The sequence below is a fragment of the Saccostrea echinata genome, unplaced genomic scaffold (genome assembly GCF_033153115.1).
Source record: "Saccostrea echinata isolate AGI-Se365-2 ecotype Australia unplaced genomic scaffold, CSIRO_AGI_Sech_v1 ptg000054l, whole genome shotgun sequence".
Taxonomy (NCBI): Eukaryota; Metazoa; Mollusca; class Bivalvia; order Ostreida; family Ostreidae; genus Saccostrea; species Saccostrea echinata.
Window position 1 is genome coordinate 21,442,400 of NW_026889803.1, and position 15,426 is coordinate 21,457,825.

Below are 15,426 nucleotides of genomic sequence, written 5' to 3' on the forward strand. Positions count from 1 at the left end.
AATCAAATCATGGCCGCAAGGGAACAAGGTTCGCCAAAAACCGGGAAATACTCAAATTTCCCAGGACAATGGAAAATACTGGTAATTCCCGGGAATTACTAGTATTTCCCAGGAAATACTGGGGAATAAGAAATAGCGACATGTAGCTACATATTTATAATTTTGATAATATTTGTCAAGGTACAGACGTAGTACACCTTATTGGCTAAGATATCTACCTGAGGCCTGTTCAACAGCGCGAGCGCTTGCGAACATTTTTGTTGGAGGTATTAGGAATTTTGGCGAGCGCTCGAGAACGTTTGCTCTGTTAAACAGGCCTCTGGTATCACCGTCCCTGATTTAAAAATTTCTGGTTTCTTAATTCATCTTTAATAATCGTAACACAGTATAATCGTATACCAGCCATGAGTATTTCATACTTGAGTTAGCTGTTTTCTAGAAAGGTCCATGAAATGAACCCAAAGATCCCATTTGTTGTTTTTTTTATGTAACTAAAGAAGGATCAAAGAAAATTGTTAAATGTAGAATATCATGAACATGGTGTAAATATCAAACCCAGAAGTAAAAAGAGGACTTTCAGGTCTACTCAAGGTAATTATCTCTCAAAACAGGAACACAAAACTGTCTAGAGCAATTTGTTAAAAACAACATGGTTGATTGCAATACCTAAGGTGTTTATAGAAGGATTAATTGAAACAAATTAATTTTATTCTTGATTTATAGTTGATAAACTTATTGATTTAATAAAACTGAAGAGAAACTTGAATTCGAAAACGAGTGATGTTCTTGAAATACAGCCAGGGGAACATGTTCTGCTACAGAATGCTTATGGGAAGGGGGCCTGGAGTAGTGATACACTCTGAGACATGTTCAATATCATTCATCTATATTTTATTTCTGAATTTTGTAAAAGATTGAATAAATTAAAGAACTAAAAAAACTTTAACTTTGCATTCCCCAATATTTCTCATTGTAGAGAAAAATTGTAGTATTTACCGGGACGAGAAATACCGGTATTTACCACTGGTAATTCCCACCACTGGTATTTCCCGGCCAACCCTGCAGGGGAAGGGTGGAACCATACAGAATGTGTTCAAAATACATGTATGGGAGGATCTTTTCAAGAACAATGATGTGCAAGCTGACTTAGACGATTAAAATAGTTTTTAATTATTATGGAAGGGGGTAGAAGGAGACCTCATATGGTTGTAAAAGGAATATACCGAAATGGAAAGAAATTGAGATCCCAAGGGGTAAGATGGAGCCACCATACGGAATCAAAAGTTTTAAATGGTTCAGTTGGCACACTGAGAAAATTTTCACACTGGAAAACTAGAACGAAGGTGATCGAGCATGGTCCTCTTGTTCTGTGTATGAAAAGATATACCGGTATATTGGACTTCGGTTAAGTATTAGCTAAAGCAAAAGACCATAATTGTCTGCGAGACAGCACTTTACTAAGCCAGAAATGCACTGACGACCCCAATGTCTCCAAAATGGCGTCATTATTTTTTGGGAATGGAGGACACAGTTTTATACTACTGTGTATGTAAATGTTCTCCCTCTCGTACCTCTATTGACGCTAAGCTGAAGAAAATTTAATAGAGTAATTTGCACCACGAAATATCTTCTTTGAATAGATTTAGCCAATAAACTGTGAAAGGCTTGTACCACAGTTACTGCTTGCAACTTAAATATTGCATCACAAATGAGATGATGTCGGTCAAGTACTACTGTATATTATCTTGAATTTAATATATAACCTACTTTCCTTTTCAATAAGCTTTTACGTAAGTTTCAACATTTCAGATTTAAAAACTTTCTCCTATTTGTTCCACTGGATAATTAAGACACCCTATTGTGGCCAACCCTACTCCAGGGGGCCAACAATTTAGAATCTACATTATGTCAGAAAGCTTTCACGTAAATTTCATCTTTTCTGATCCAGTAGTTCAAAATCGACCCGAAAATGGCAAAAAACGAGACTAAAGTGGTGGAGGTGCTTTGGCGGATCTTTGTCACCAAGAGGACATATCTGTAAATGGTGAATAGAGTTGACGATATTTGATTAATCGTGTTTATCAGGGACAACAGGCTAATTTTCCCCACCAATTTGCGTCACAATCAAAAAATACCTCTATTCTTTTCCTATTGCACACATGTTTGTAATTTATTATAATTTTAATATAAGGCGGAAATACAATAAATGTACTTTTTACCTTTTTTCCGCGGGGTAATAATTCCGCAGAATCAAAATTTCTGTTCAATGCGCGGGTAGAAAAATTGGGCGGTTTTCTTGAATTGCCGTCGTATGCTTTTAAGGTCAGACGACAAGTACCTCAAATACATGTTTTGTATCTCTTGGTACTATATAAAAAATATTCATTCCCTTGTGATTGCTAATTTGTTTTCAATATGTTTTAAAAATAAGTACACCAAAAATTGTGACAGATTACCGATAAGGATTTATATAAAAGAAATATCACCCTCTGGTATATTGCTGAAATACCTGGTAAGGTACCTCAATTTTTTGTGAGGAAACTTATTCAAGTAGCAATACTTCAGTGACAAATTCTTGAGAAAAATTATATATTTTCGAGGAATGTGCCATTTGATCTTAAGACGTACAACACATGGGAGGAGGGGAGGGGGTAACTCTTGCGATTTCAATTAAACGTTTAACATGACTTTGTGAAACACTGATGCCCCCGTATGGCATCTTACAGGAAAGGTTAAAAAATAACGGAAAAATCCGTCGACAATTCAGTGTGCAAATAATGGCCTAACAATTAGTATGAAAAACGTCAGTCAGCATTTCATAAATTGTATTTGCTGACAAGGTTATTGTATCGACCATAGAACTAACGAAATGATGACCTTAAATGAGACTGCTGATATTCTTCTTTCATCAACTTATTTGTCAATAATTTACCTCGTTTTAGAAATTGTACATAACGTAGAGCATGCTCTTGCGTATCGAATCAACTGAGAGATATAAACTCCGTATGCAGGTGATGAAGGTATATTGCTGCATAAGTAAGGGAAGTTGACGATTGAGAAGTTAGAGTCGTTAAATTCATTTCTTTATATTTTAGTCATACACTGTATGAATACTCAGCTTCGTTGAATTTTAATTTTATTATTATTCTTTTTATGCACCCGTAATCGAAAATTTGGGGCATATAATTTTGCCCTGTTCGTCCGTCTCTGTTTGTCCGCAAAAACTTTAATCTTGCCCATAACATTTGATTGATTGGAGCTATGGCTTTCATATTTCACATGTGTATTTCTTGTGACAAGCCCTTTATTTGGATACCATCATATTTGACCTTGACCTTAGAGTTTGACCCACTTTTGGAAAATTTTACGAGACTTTAACCTTGGCCATAACTTTTGAACATTTGGAGCTTGGGCTTCCAAACTTCACAAGTGTATTCCTTATAAAAAGGCCTTCCTTTGGATAACAGCATCTTTGACCCTTTGACTTTGGAGTTTGACCTACTGTTGAAAAAACTTTAACCTTGGCTATAACTTTTGAACAGTTTGAGCTAGGTCTTTCATACTTTGCATGTGTACTCCTTGTGACAAGACCTTTCTTTGCTTACCAACAGCTTTGACCTTTTGACCCTGGAGTTTGACCTACTTCAATTTGAAAAATTTTAACCTTGGGCATAACTTTTGAACAGTTGGTGTTAGGGCTTTCATACTTCACATATGCGTTTCTTGTGACAAGACCTGCCTTTAAATACCAACAACTTTGACCCTGATCTTGGAGTTTGACCTACTTTTGAAAAACTTTAACCTTGGCCATATCTTTTGAACAGTTGGTGGTAGGGCTCTCATACTTCACATGTATATTCCTTGTGACAAGACCTTCCTTTGGAAACCAACTATTTTGGCATTGATCTTGACCTTGGAGTTTGACCTACTTTTAAAAATTTTAACATTGGCCATAACATTTGAACGTTTGGTTCTAGGGCTTTCACATTTCACGATCATGTGTATCACTTGTGACAAGAACATCCCTTGGGCACCATTTGACCTTGACCTTGCCGTTTTACTTACTTTAAAAAAACTCTAACCTTCGCCATAACTTTTCAACGGTTTGTACTAGGGCTTTCATATTTTACAGGTATATTCCTGGAGACAAGACCTTTCTTTAGGTACCAACATTTCTGATTTCTTGACCAGGAGTTTGACTTGCATTTAAGAAACTTTAACCTTCGCCATAAGCTGCCATACGGGGGTATCAGTGTTTCACAAATACATCTTGGTTTTTAATAGTGAATACACCATGGTGCATGTACAATTGTGTGATGTAAATGGAATATAGTTTTTGATTATTTCAAATTAGAAAGAGGGTAGGGGTATTAACCCCACCGATATTTTATGCAACCTTCTTGCTGCTTCTAGTCGGACGAGTTTGTCGCATTGAGATATTTTATGCAGATGACTTTCTGCGAGCAATTCTTTTTTCAGTTTTGATACTTATTTACTTACTTACTTACTTACCGCTTTGCGGTCTACAAAGCGTAGAACGTCAATAATAACTCTACAAAGTTCAATAAGTGGTTTCTCATTCTTATCAGTGGGATTTTTTTTATCATCTATGTAAAGTCACCCTTAAGCGGGAAAACGGTAGGAATAATTCAAATAAGGGAAAGGAAAATACAATTTAGATTTTTAGGGTTGTACCTCTGTTATCAGTGAACTTCTGAAACCGGGATTGATAATTTGATACTGAATATTTTAAAATAAATAAGATAGACCGGTACTCTCAATGTTATGTAGCCAATATTGCAACGGGAAAGAAGCAAACTACCATAAAATTTTAAGGACCTTTTATACATAATGAAAAATGTTTTTTGAACATTAAAGAAATTGTATCGGATAAAGGTGTAAATAATGATCTTATTTATGAAAAATGTGAAGGTAATGAAAAGTGATTCATCTAAAAGAAATTTAAAAAACGCCTACAAACAGTACAAATCTGTTAACAAGGCATAAAATGTGGACCCTCGGAAATTTCAGAAGTGGGATCAGGTGCCTAGGATGAATCCCTTGTCGACTGGTCACACCCGCCGTGAACCCTATATATTGATCAGGTAGTCAAATTAAGTATAAAAGCAAAGGACAAACAAGCTAATTTTGAGAATTTGTGCCCCCCGCTTAAGGAAAAAAAAAAGAGCATGCGCAGATCTAGAGGGGGGGGGGTGTCCCCCTTGGAATTTGCAAAGTTATCAAATGTATATACTGATGCAATTAAAATGACTTTGGATCCCCTCTCCCTTAGAAAACGTGGAACCCCTGTTAAGAAATAGCTTTATCACGGTTGGGAAAGGGGTTTAGGGGGTGTTTCGTGTTTTGTTGTTGTTGTTGTTTTTTGGGGGGGTTTTTTTGGCTTGTCAAGAAATTTCTGGATTGGAAATTTTTGATTGGGCGGATCCCCCTGGAAAAAATACCTGAATCCGCGCCTGGAAGAGGGTGGAAGAAATGGGGGGGGGGGGGGATGCAGATGGAGAAAGAAAAATGTCAACCTTGTTCTTTCAGCTTTTGGCCACATAAATGTAAAGTTAGATTTTTTTCAAATTTGCTTTAAAAAATTTGGCGGGTGGGCGAATTTTATTTTTTATTTTCTATTACTGTACACATCTACATAACGATCTTAAACAAAATTTTCACATTGTAAATGCCAATTTGTATATACATGTATAGATTTGATTGCTTATTCTTTAAAATGTGTACAGAAATCGAAGATTCTTTTTATATGCATTTAACACATTTATCACACTGTAATAATGATTTTATGAGAACGTTAACGTTTGTACATGCCACACATAATCATATAGAGACGTCACCATATACCGGTGAAGGGCTTCAAATTTAGACCTTTACTCGGCACTCAGGGCCATTGAACAGTGAGGGTTCTACATCGTGCCAACGCCTACCTTGACATGGGGCCTTGGTTTTTAAGGTCTCATCCGAAGGACCCGCTACTTTCAGTTCAAAGTGCAGAGCGCTTCGCGAAGGAACAGTTGCTACCTATTTTTTTATCGACTTAGGTCATTCGCAGCCGTGATTCGAACACACGACCTTCCGATCACGGAGCGAGCTCTCCGCCGACTGAGCTGCCGTAACGACTGTGTGAATTTGGGCGCGTATCCAAATACTTTGTGCATATTGGTGCTTTACGTGTTATTCACCAATGGTTTTCTTGAGGTGAAAATTTTCAATGTTACACTCAACTACATGCAATATTTATATATTATATCATCGTCTTAAGCCATGGTCTGGAGTCCGCTCATAGCTCTCTCCAGAATGGGAGAGGATCGTACATTTTGGCTGTGGTTTGCAGCGATGGTATTACATGAAATAATTCTCCACATGCTCCCGTGCTAAAAAATAGTGCCATGCGATTTTTAATACAAACAAGGAGTAACTCTAGAGACGTTGACCGTGATCGATGCCAACAAATTTCCAACTGAATTTTGATTTTTTTTAAACTTGACCAAAATAAAAAAAAACAAGGGGTGGGACACTTTGAGAGGGGCGGGCGGGGCCACAGGTATTTGTGTCTGTAAAAATTTCATTGCAAAAGTTTGAGACAGCTTTTTGAGATGTCGCTAGGAATCGAAAGTGTTACACACAGACAGAATATATGAAATTATGACCTTGAACTTTGATCTCTAAATCAATAGGGGTCTTCTTTATGCCAAAGGAAGTTGTGCTATAAAATTTCATTGCAAAAGCTCAAAGGCTTCTTGAGATATTGCCCGAAAACGAAAGTGTTACAGACAGAATTATGAATTTATGATCTCTGAATCAAAAATGCTCTTCTTTATGCCATAGGAAGTTGTGGTATAAAATTTCATTGCAAAAGTTTGAGACAGCTTCTTAAGATGTCGCCCGGAAACGAAAGTATTACACACAGGCAGAAAATGTGAAATTATGACCTTGACCTTTGATATTTTAACCTCAAAATCAATAGAGATCTTCTTAAGACCGTATGGAGTTGGGATATACAATTTCATTGCAAAAGCTCAGAAGCTTTTCGAGATATTGCCCGGAAACGAAAGTGTTACACACAGACAGAAATACAAACAGACAGACGGACGGATAAAAATAGGATGCTTAATACATGACCCTGCTATACATACAGAACCATCTGATTGGTTGGGATAAAAGATCAGCTAAGATTTGTATTAAGAAATAGAACATTGCTCTATTCTTAATCAGTACAGTTTTATGAGATTCGAAAAATCTTAGATACGAGTATTATAAAACAAATCTTACCGTGTGTATCGGCCTTTACGTCGCGGGTTCGAATCCACCGTGTGTCGCGGAGACCGGTCCTTCGGATGAGACCGTATAAACCGAGGTGGCGGTGGGTGTTTGCACGAAAAAGATCCCTCACTGCTGAATTGCCGGGTACAGGACTAAATTTGCAGCCCTCAATCAGCAAGTGGTGGCGTCTCAATACGAGTGAAAAAAATCTCAAAGGAGTGTTAAACAAACAAAGACGGTATTGTTATAAGCTTCGTCTGCTGGAACCGTAGCATATTGTTCATGTAGTCTTTCTAGTTATTTTACCACCTCTGATTTAGTGTCTTGTAACATTCTAAAACGATTCTTTCATATATTTCTAAAACACTTAATTCATTCTGACAAAGTGTTCAGGTCTTCCATTCATATTTCGCCCAACATCTGTCATAATCTTCGACAGAATACATAACTGAAATATAGTTCTGACGCCAATTGAAAGATCTCTTATAATTAGACCCTTTTTAAATGATTGCTTTTAGGCCGTCATTTTCAACTAAATTACCACCAGTAATGAAGTGTTCAGCAGCACACTATAGTTGAAAGAAGAAGAGCAAGAATACATAAGAGGATTTTGGTTAGACGTACAATATCTACTGTAGGCACTGCAAGGTTTGTGTATAATTGAAAAGTTTGGAAGCAACCGTTTGAGAATATAGAAATATAGGATGTAGACTTCAACTTGAAATATGGTGGAATGCAAGACTGAATTTGTGATTAATAATGTTACTAATGTTACTAATGTTAAACAGCATCTATTCCTTTAATTTGTTCACAATATATTGTGAAAATGCATCACTTCTTTAAAAATCTTCTTTTCTGCCCCTAGGTATTTAGCAAACATACTTAGTGCATTGTTATGATGATTAAGGGTGTCTCTTCCAAAATTGTGAATTTTTGGGCCCCTGGGTCTAGGGCCTCTGGTGCTAAGGTGAGGATCTGATAATTTTTTAGTATACTGAGAGAATTCAAATTATTTCCCTTTGTTATTCACCTTTGATAATGATAAATGTAATTGAAAACTCAATTGAAGAGAATTGTACAAGAATTTTAATCATTTGTGATAGAAAAAGTACTTACATAGTTTTTATTGGTCGGATAGAGTTGTAAATATTAGATAAATAAAGAAACAAGAATGCCTTATCTTTCTACATCAAAATGTTCTTCAAAAAATAAGAGGCCAGTGTTAAGGGGTATGGGATTGGGTTTCTAATAGTGCTCAAACACTATTGATTTGTTTAGTCAGAATTGTGATAGTGTGGTATATAGGAATCATCTTGTCCGTCTGTCTGTGCTATCTCATCCGGGCTATGACTTATTAATGGAGAATCGTTGGACGCTCTTACTTGGTACAGAAATTTTTTATGACCCCAGAGTATGTCATGGCCTTGATGCAAGGACTTTTTGGCAAATTCAAGGTCAAGGACAGAAAAAGCATAGTATTCTTGTCCGAGCTATAACTTTATAATAGAAAATCTTTGGAAGCTCATACTTGGTACAAAGATTGTTTATGACCTGAGAGTGTGTCATGACCTTTACTAAGTGTCATTCCGGGAAGTTGAAGGTCACTGATAGAAAAAGCATGAAATTCTTGTTTAGGCTATAACTTTTCCGAATTGATGGTATGGATTATATAAAAAATATGACATTGAAAGATATTTTATGAGAAAAAAAAGTCGAAACGGCCCGGGGTCGGGGGGGGGGGGGGTCCTGTCCTCAAGCACCTGTGGAAACCATCATCTAAACGAAAATGTTCATATTAAAACTAAAGCAAAAGACTATATTCATAAAATAAGCGGGGCATTCTTGGGGCCTGCTGAGTCTATGTTTGACTGAATGTGTGTATTGGGGGGGGGGGGGGGGCACCACCTGGAAGCCCCTTTGAAAAAGTGCTGGATCCGCCCCTGCACCTCATCCCTTGATCCGCTTGCGTAGTAATTTACATGAAGGGATCAATTGATCTGGCTGATGTCATGAAAATATTCACTATATAAATATTTACCAAAAACATAAATATTTATAAATTAGATTGAAAAATTGATAAAAAGATTACAGACGATAGAATTCTCGATCTCTTTTATGTTATCCTTACTTTTTTGTTCTCTTAGGGTTTTTTGTGTAATGATATTTTGTTTTTCTTTGTTGTTTTTGAAAAGATTTGGGAGGATGGGTCTTTTAAGGCCCTTTTGTGTAAATAGACGCACCGCACTCTGACGCATCTTCAATAGGTGGAGGTAAATAAAGCCGTTAGATGTCGAGGAACTTCATGAAATGACAGACTGTCATAGTACAGGTACAAGCTTATCTTTTAAAACGATAGGTGAGCTAACGATGTAGCCACTTTAAGATACAAATAGATTTCTGAACCATTGGTTTAATTTGCTGAATCGATCAATGATTAATACATGAAGACAGTGCTGGAGGAGGGGTGGGGGCGGGGACTTTCAACAGGTCCAGCCACAGGAGTCGGCAATTTTATCAATAAATTGAAAATAAATGATAAACAGGCATAAATCCTACCAGTGAGCTTCGCGAGCGTAGCTTCGCTCGCTACGCTCGCGAAGCTCACTGGTAGGATTTATGCCTGTTTATCATTTATTTTCAGTTTATTGACAAAATTGCCGACTCCTGTGGTCCAGCCACAGGGTTATCTTATCCGCTATGCTCTCTGATATACATATAGCAGATACACATGGAGAAGAATCGGAAGTAGCACACGATTTGTAAACAAAGTCAAAAACAACTTGCTAGAGAAAAGGTACACAAATCCTTGTGAGTACCACAGGTACTTGGGTCTTGGTTTCTAAACCGATAAATATGTATACATATTGAACAGGTCCAGTCCAAAGACTATTTCTACCTAGGTAGCTATTAATAGCTACGTAGGTATTTAAATCTACCCAAAGTAGCTCATTTTACCTACTTTTTGTATTACTTGCATTTTGAACGGCTCAGCATGGTGACTACCGAAAGTCTTGATACAGTCACACTGATTATGAACACGGCAAAATTTTAGCCAAAAAAGGATTACTTCGTAAATTAACAATTTTGCATAGTAATTAATGCAAAATTGTCAATTTATGATGTAATTATTTTTTGGTCTAAATTTTGTTGTATTCATCATCAGTGTGACTGTATCAAGAAATTTGGTACTCACCATGTTGTGCCGTTTGGCCACAAAATGCAAGTAATACAAAAAGTAGGTAAAAATAGCTACTCTGGGTAGGTTTAAATACCTACGTAGCTATTAATAGCTTGACCTCAGACAACAACTTCCATTTTCTCATTTTAAATTACGTAGAATTTATATTTGCTCGAATTTTGAAATCAAAAGTGGTAATTAATTAAATTACTATCGTTGTCATGCCTACCATAACACAACCATTTTTTCAGACATTTTACTACCCATTTGGAATTTGCCACACTTGATATAAAACATCATGAAAGTTTAAAAAAAAAAAAATGAAAGGTGGAGTTGAGTTGGAAACAACTCTATTTTCAAGAGATTGGTAGAACCAGCAATTTTCACATTAATCCAAGAATCTACAAAATGGACCCAGCAAAATTATGTAGGACACAACTTTTATTGTTGAGGTTGTTTTTCCAAGCTTGCCAGAAAGGCTGAAGAAGGTAGTTAAGAAAAGTTAGACAGGTTTTTATTATCAATATTAGAAACTGATTTCTGCAATCTTGGCATATAGTAGGGTCCAAGGTACTCTCACGACTTGTACTTTTTTGTACAGGTTAGAAGACCAAAAAAAAAATAACTTCAAATAATAGTATTTTTTCAGATGAAAATACAAAACAACATGGTATCTTTTCCCAGAATAACCTACCTTAAATTTGAGCACATATTGCCAGCATTATTGTGATATTTTGTAGTTTCAAGCAAAATATGTTTCTCTCATGATTATTTTTTTAGAAGACAGTGGATTCTGCGTCAGATGCAGGAGTCTCGTGAAAGACGATTCTTTTATTCAGACCCTTGGAGGTGATTGGCATTCAAATTGTTTTCGGTAAGGTTTCTTAGATACAATCTGTATACATATTATACAATAATCAATGATAATGATGCATGATTTTCTTATGAACTAGCCAATGATAATTACTAAGTTTGTATGGAGTACTTCATAGTAATGTACTAGGGCTGTCACGGTTCCTGGAAATAACTGAAAACCACGATCCAAGTTGTTTGGTTCCATTTTTATTTTTAGATCACCTCGACGAAGTTGAGATGAACTTATGCTATACCCCCTGCGTCGGCATTAGCGTCAGTGTCCCGGTTAAAGTTTTAGGAGCAAGTCCATCCCCAAGTAACTATAAGCCCTACCTAGACCAAACTTGCATGAATGATGCATCTAGGGATGGACACTACCACACTTGCTTCAGATGCTGGATCTGACCTAGATATTCCAGTTGAGTGACCAGGTTAAAGTTTTTGGAGCAGGTCCATTCCCAAGTAACTATAAGCCCTACCTTGCACAAACTTTCATGGATGATGCATCTAGGGATGGACACTACCACACTTGCTTCGGATGCTGGATCTGACCCACATTTTCCAGATGAGTGACCAGGTTAAAGTATTTGGAGCAGGTCCATTCCCAAGTAACTCTTAGCTCTACCTTGAACAAACTTGCATAGATGATACATCTAGGGATGGACACTACCACACTTGCTTCAGATGCTGGATCTGACCTAGATATTCCAGATGAGTGACCAGGTTAAAGTTTATGGAGCAGGTCCATTCCCAAGTAACTATAAGCCCTACCTTGACCAAACTTGCATGCAGGGTTCGAAATTCACTATATACAACTTGCAAAACGCGAGTTAGAATTCCCAAATTGTGAGTTAAAAATTAGGTAACTTGCAAAAACTTGCGAGTTGAGTTTTTTTGCATTGAAACAAGCAAAATTATATAATATGACAGAACACAATACTTTTGATTAAAATCAGTAATTTAAATAAAAGTCGCACTGTAGCTGTATTTTGTGTATTGTACAGTAGTTACTTTTTCCTTAAGTTACATGTATTTAATTTATATAAATTTAACTTTATAAGAAAATTGCAAGTAGTCTTTAAAAATTGCAAGTTCACTTTGTTGGCACTCGCAATTATTTGCGAGTTGTAATTTTAGGGAGTTTCTAACCCTGGCATGGATGATGCATCTTGGGATGTACGCTAACCAACCTGCTTCGGATGCTGGATTCGACCTAGATTTTCCACATGAGTGAAATTTAGCCATATTTTAACCAAATTAGCATGGATGATGTAGCTAAGGATGGTCACTTCCAGACTTGCTTTGGATTCTGAATCTGACCTATACTTTTCAGATGAGTGACCAGGATAATTTTTTTGGAGTAGCTATATAGCATTATGGCCTGTTATGATTAAACTTGCATAGATGGTGCATCTAAGGATGAAAACTTGCAGACTTACTTTGGATGTTGGAACTGACCAAAATTTTCTTGATTAGTATACAGGATAAACATTTTTTGAACAGGTCTTTTTCCAAGTAACTTTAAGTCGTACTTCAACCAAACTTGCATGGATATTGATCTTGGGATGTACACTAACTAAAAAAAGAATATGATGTGAAATTTGCCTTACTTAAAGATAACATTCGTCGAGGTGAGCTTCGTAATCTTTGATTACCTATGTTTTTGGATTTCAGTTTGAGTCTGATTTATATATTAGAATGGCATTGAAATCAAAAGAATGATGACAATAACAGTGATAAAAAATTATCACAACTGAAATCTACTTAATTCCAAGACAAAACACTTGTCAAGAAAGGATTAGATAATTATCAAAATGAGCAAGAGTGGTCAGGCTGTAGCTAATAGTTGGCCTAGTATTCCTAAACACCAATGTTAAGACGTTGATATGGTTTTCAAGGTGATTTTAACATAACAAATATAAAGATTAAAATGTTTAAAATATAATTATGTAAATAACCAAAACCAAACTGAAAAATCACAAAACTGATCCGATCCGCAAAAATATGAATCCGTGACAGCCCTATAAAAAGTGGAGACCACAGTATATTGATAGTAAATACATGTAATGGGAAGAACAGGTTTTTGGAAGGATAACCAGAGTGAAGTTTTTTGCAACATTTCTCTGAATATTTCCAGGGTGCCTCAAGCACTAATAATGAGCAAACATTCTCATTTTTCCCCCCTTTATGTGAAAAGGATAGTCAAATAAAATAGCTGGATAAATCCCTGACCAATATGGCAGTAATATAATCACAAAACTACATTAAACTACATTAATAGGAATACAAGAAGATGAGAAATCTTGAATTTAAAGTTCAATTCTTACCCTTACAATTTTACAACCAATTTGATCATCAAAATTGAAGAAATTGACCTCCACTACTGGGTTTCATAGTATACAGTATATCACACCAATCATCAAATTAACAAATTAATTTTGAATTTTTGGAAATATGGAAATTAGGACCACACCATTGCCTTTAAAATTTTGCTCTCCTGTTATGTAGAAATGTGCTCTGTAAAAAAGTGGGTGACATCCCCCCCCCCCCCCCCCTGCAGAAAAGGTCTTTGAAAAAGAAGGAAAAAAAGTCCAATTTCCCTTTAAAAAAAAAGGGGGAAAAGAGCCTCTTGTTAAAGAGTAATGTTCAATTTGACAAAAGTTGTCTGTATATTGATGTAAAGTTCACTTCACATTTAGCATTTCATGCGGATGGTTAAAATGAACTATTTGTTATGTCTATACATTGACAGGCACATAGTTTATGAGAATTTCTTAAATGACTCATCTTTGTGGTTTACCTTCTTGAAAAAAAGGTCCAAGTACTGTATGTGGTATTGGAATTACTGGAATCTATACATTGTATGAAGGGTGCATAATATAATGAGGAAAACAAATATGTAAGTTGTTTTAAATGCTTTATTGAGATATGTACATAATGTTCTATAAATATCTTTTAAATATATACATGTATGTGTATATATATATATATATATATATATATATATATATATATATATATATATATATATATATATATATATATATATATATATGTATACCTGACAGACCAGGCATATTTCATAGTGGTCCAGATTTCTTTCTTTACTATTGCATGGTTAATAAACTTTCAAATTAAACATGTAACATTGTAAATATATAGTGTTTGGTAGTTTAGTAGTAGTGCTAGTTGTTGTTTTTTATGCCCCGGATCAAAAGATCCCGAGGGTATATTGTTTTTGTCCTGTCTGTCTGTTTGTCTGTTTATCTGTTTGTCTGTTGTCAACTTTAACCTTGCCCATAACTTTTGATTGGTTGGAGCTATGACTTTCATATTTCACATGTGTATTCCTTGTGACAAGACCTTTCTTTGGGTACCATCATATTTGACCTTTTGACCTTGACCTTGGAGTTTGACCCACTTTTGCAAATTTTTTATGAGACTTTAACCTTGGCCATAACTTCTGAACAGTTGGTGCTTGGGGTTTCAAACTTCACATGTATATTCTTTGTGACAAGGCCTTCCTTTGGATACCAACAACTTTGACCTTTTGACCTTGACCTTGGAGTTTGATCTACTTTTGAAAAAACTTTAACCTTGGCCATAACTTTTGAACAGTAGGTGCTTGGGGTTTCAAACTTCACATGTGTATTCCTTGTGACAAGGCCTTCCTCTGGATATCAACCTCTTTGACCCTTTGACCGTGACCTAGGTGTTTGACCTACTTTTGAAAAAACTTTAATCTTGGCCATAACTTTTGAATGGTTGGAGCTAGGGCTTTCATACTTCACATACGTAATCCTTACAAACGTCACTTCTAGTTTGATTTGGATTTTTCAGGCCTGTCTGATACTTGATATGGGTTTTTGGACCTGTCATTGTTGTGGGGTATTGTGATTTATTGATGTGGGGTATTGTGATGTCACCCATATTGCGCAGTGCAGTATTGGTGTATTTACTAAGTGTGATAATTGGCAGTATCACACACTTACTCCTAATTCATTCCCAAGTAACTTTAAGTCCCATGGTCATCAAACTTACATGGCTGATGCATCTAGGTATGCATACTACAGACTTGCTTTGGATGCTGCGTCTGACCTACATTTTCC

The 15,426-nt window shown here is 36.1% G+C and overlaps 1 protein-coding gene across 1 annotated transcript in view; it reads left to right on the forward strand.

Annotated features, from left to right (window-relative positions):
- Window positions 1-9,559: 9,559 nt before the first annotated feature.
- Window positions 9,560-15,426, forward strand: part of LOC133171931 (LIM domain kinase 2-like) — a 41,848-nt gene continuing 35,981 nt past the window's right edge. The window contains exons 1-2 of the mRNA XM_061306724.1: window positions 9,560-9,613; window positions 11,243-11,336. Coding sequence (XP_061162708.1) covers window positions 9,592-9,613; window positions 11,243-11,336 — 116 coding nt within the window. The 5' untranslated portion in view covers window positions 9,560-9,591. The remainder of the gene's footprint in view (window positions 9,614-11,242; window positions 11,337-15,426) is intronic.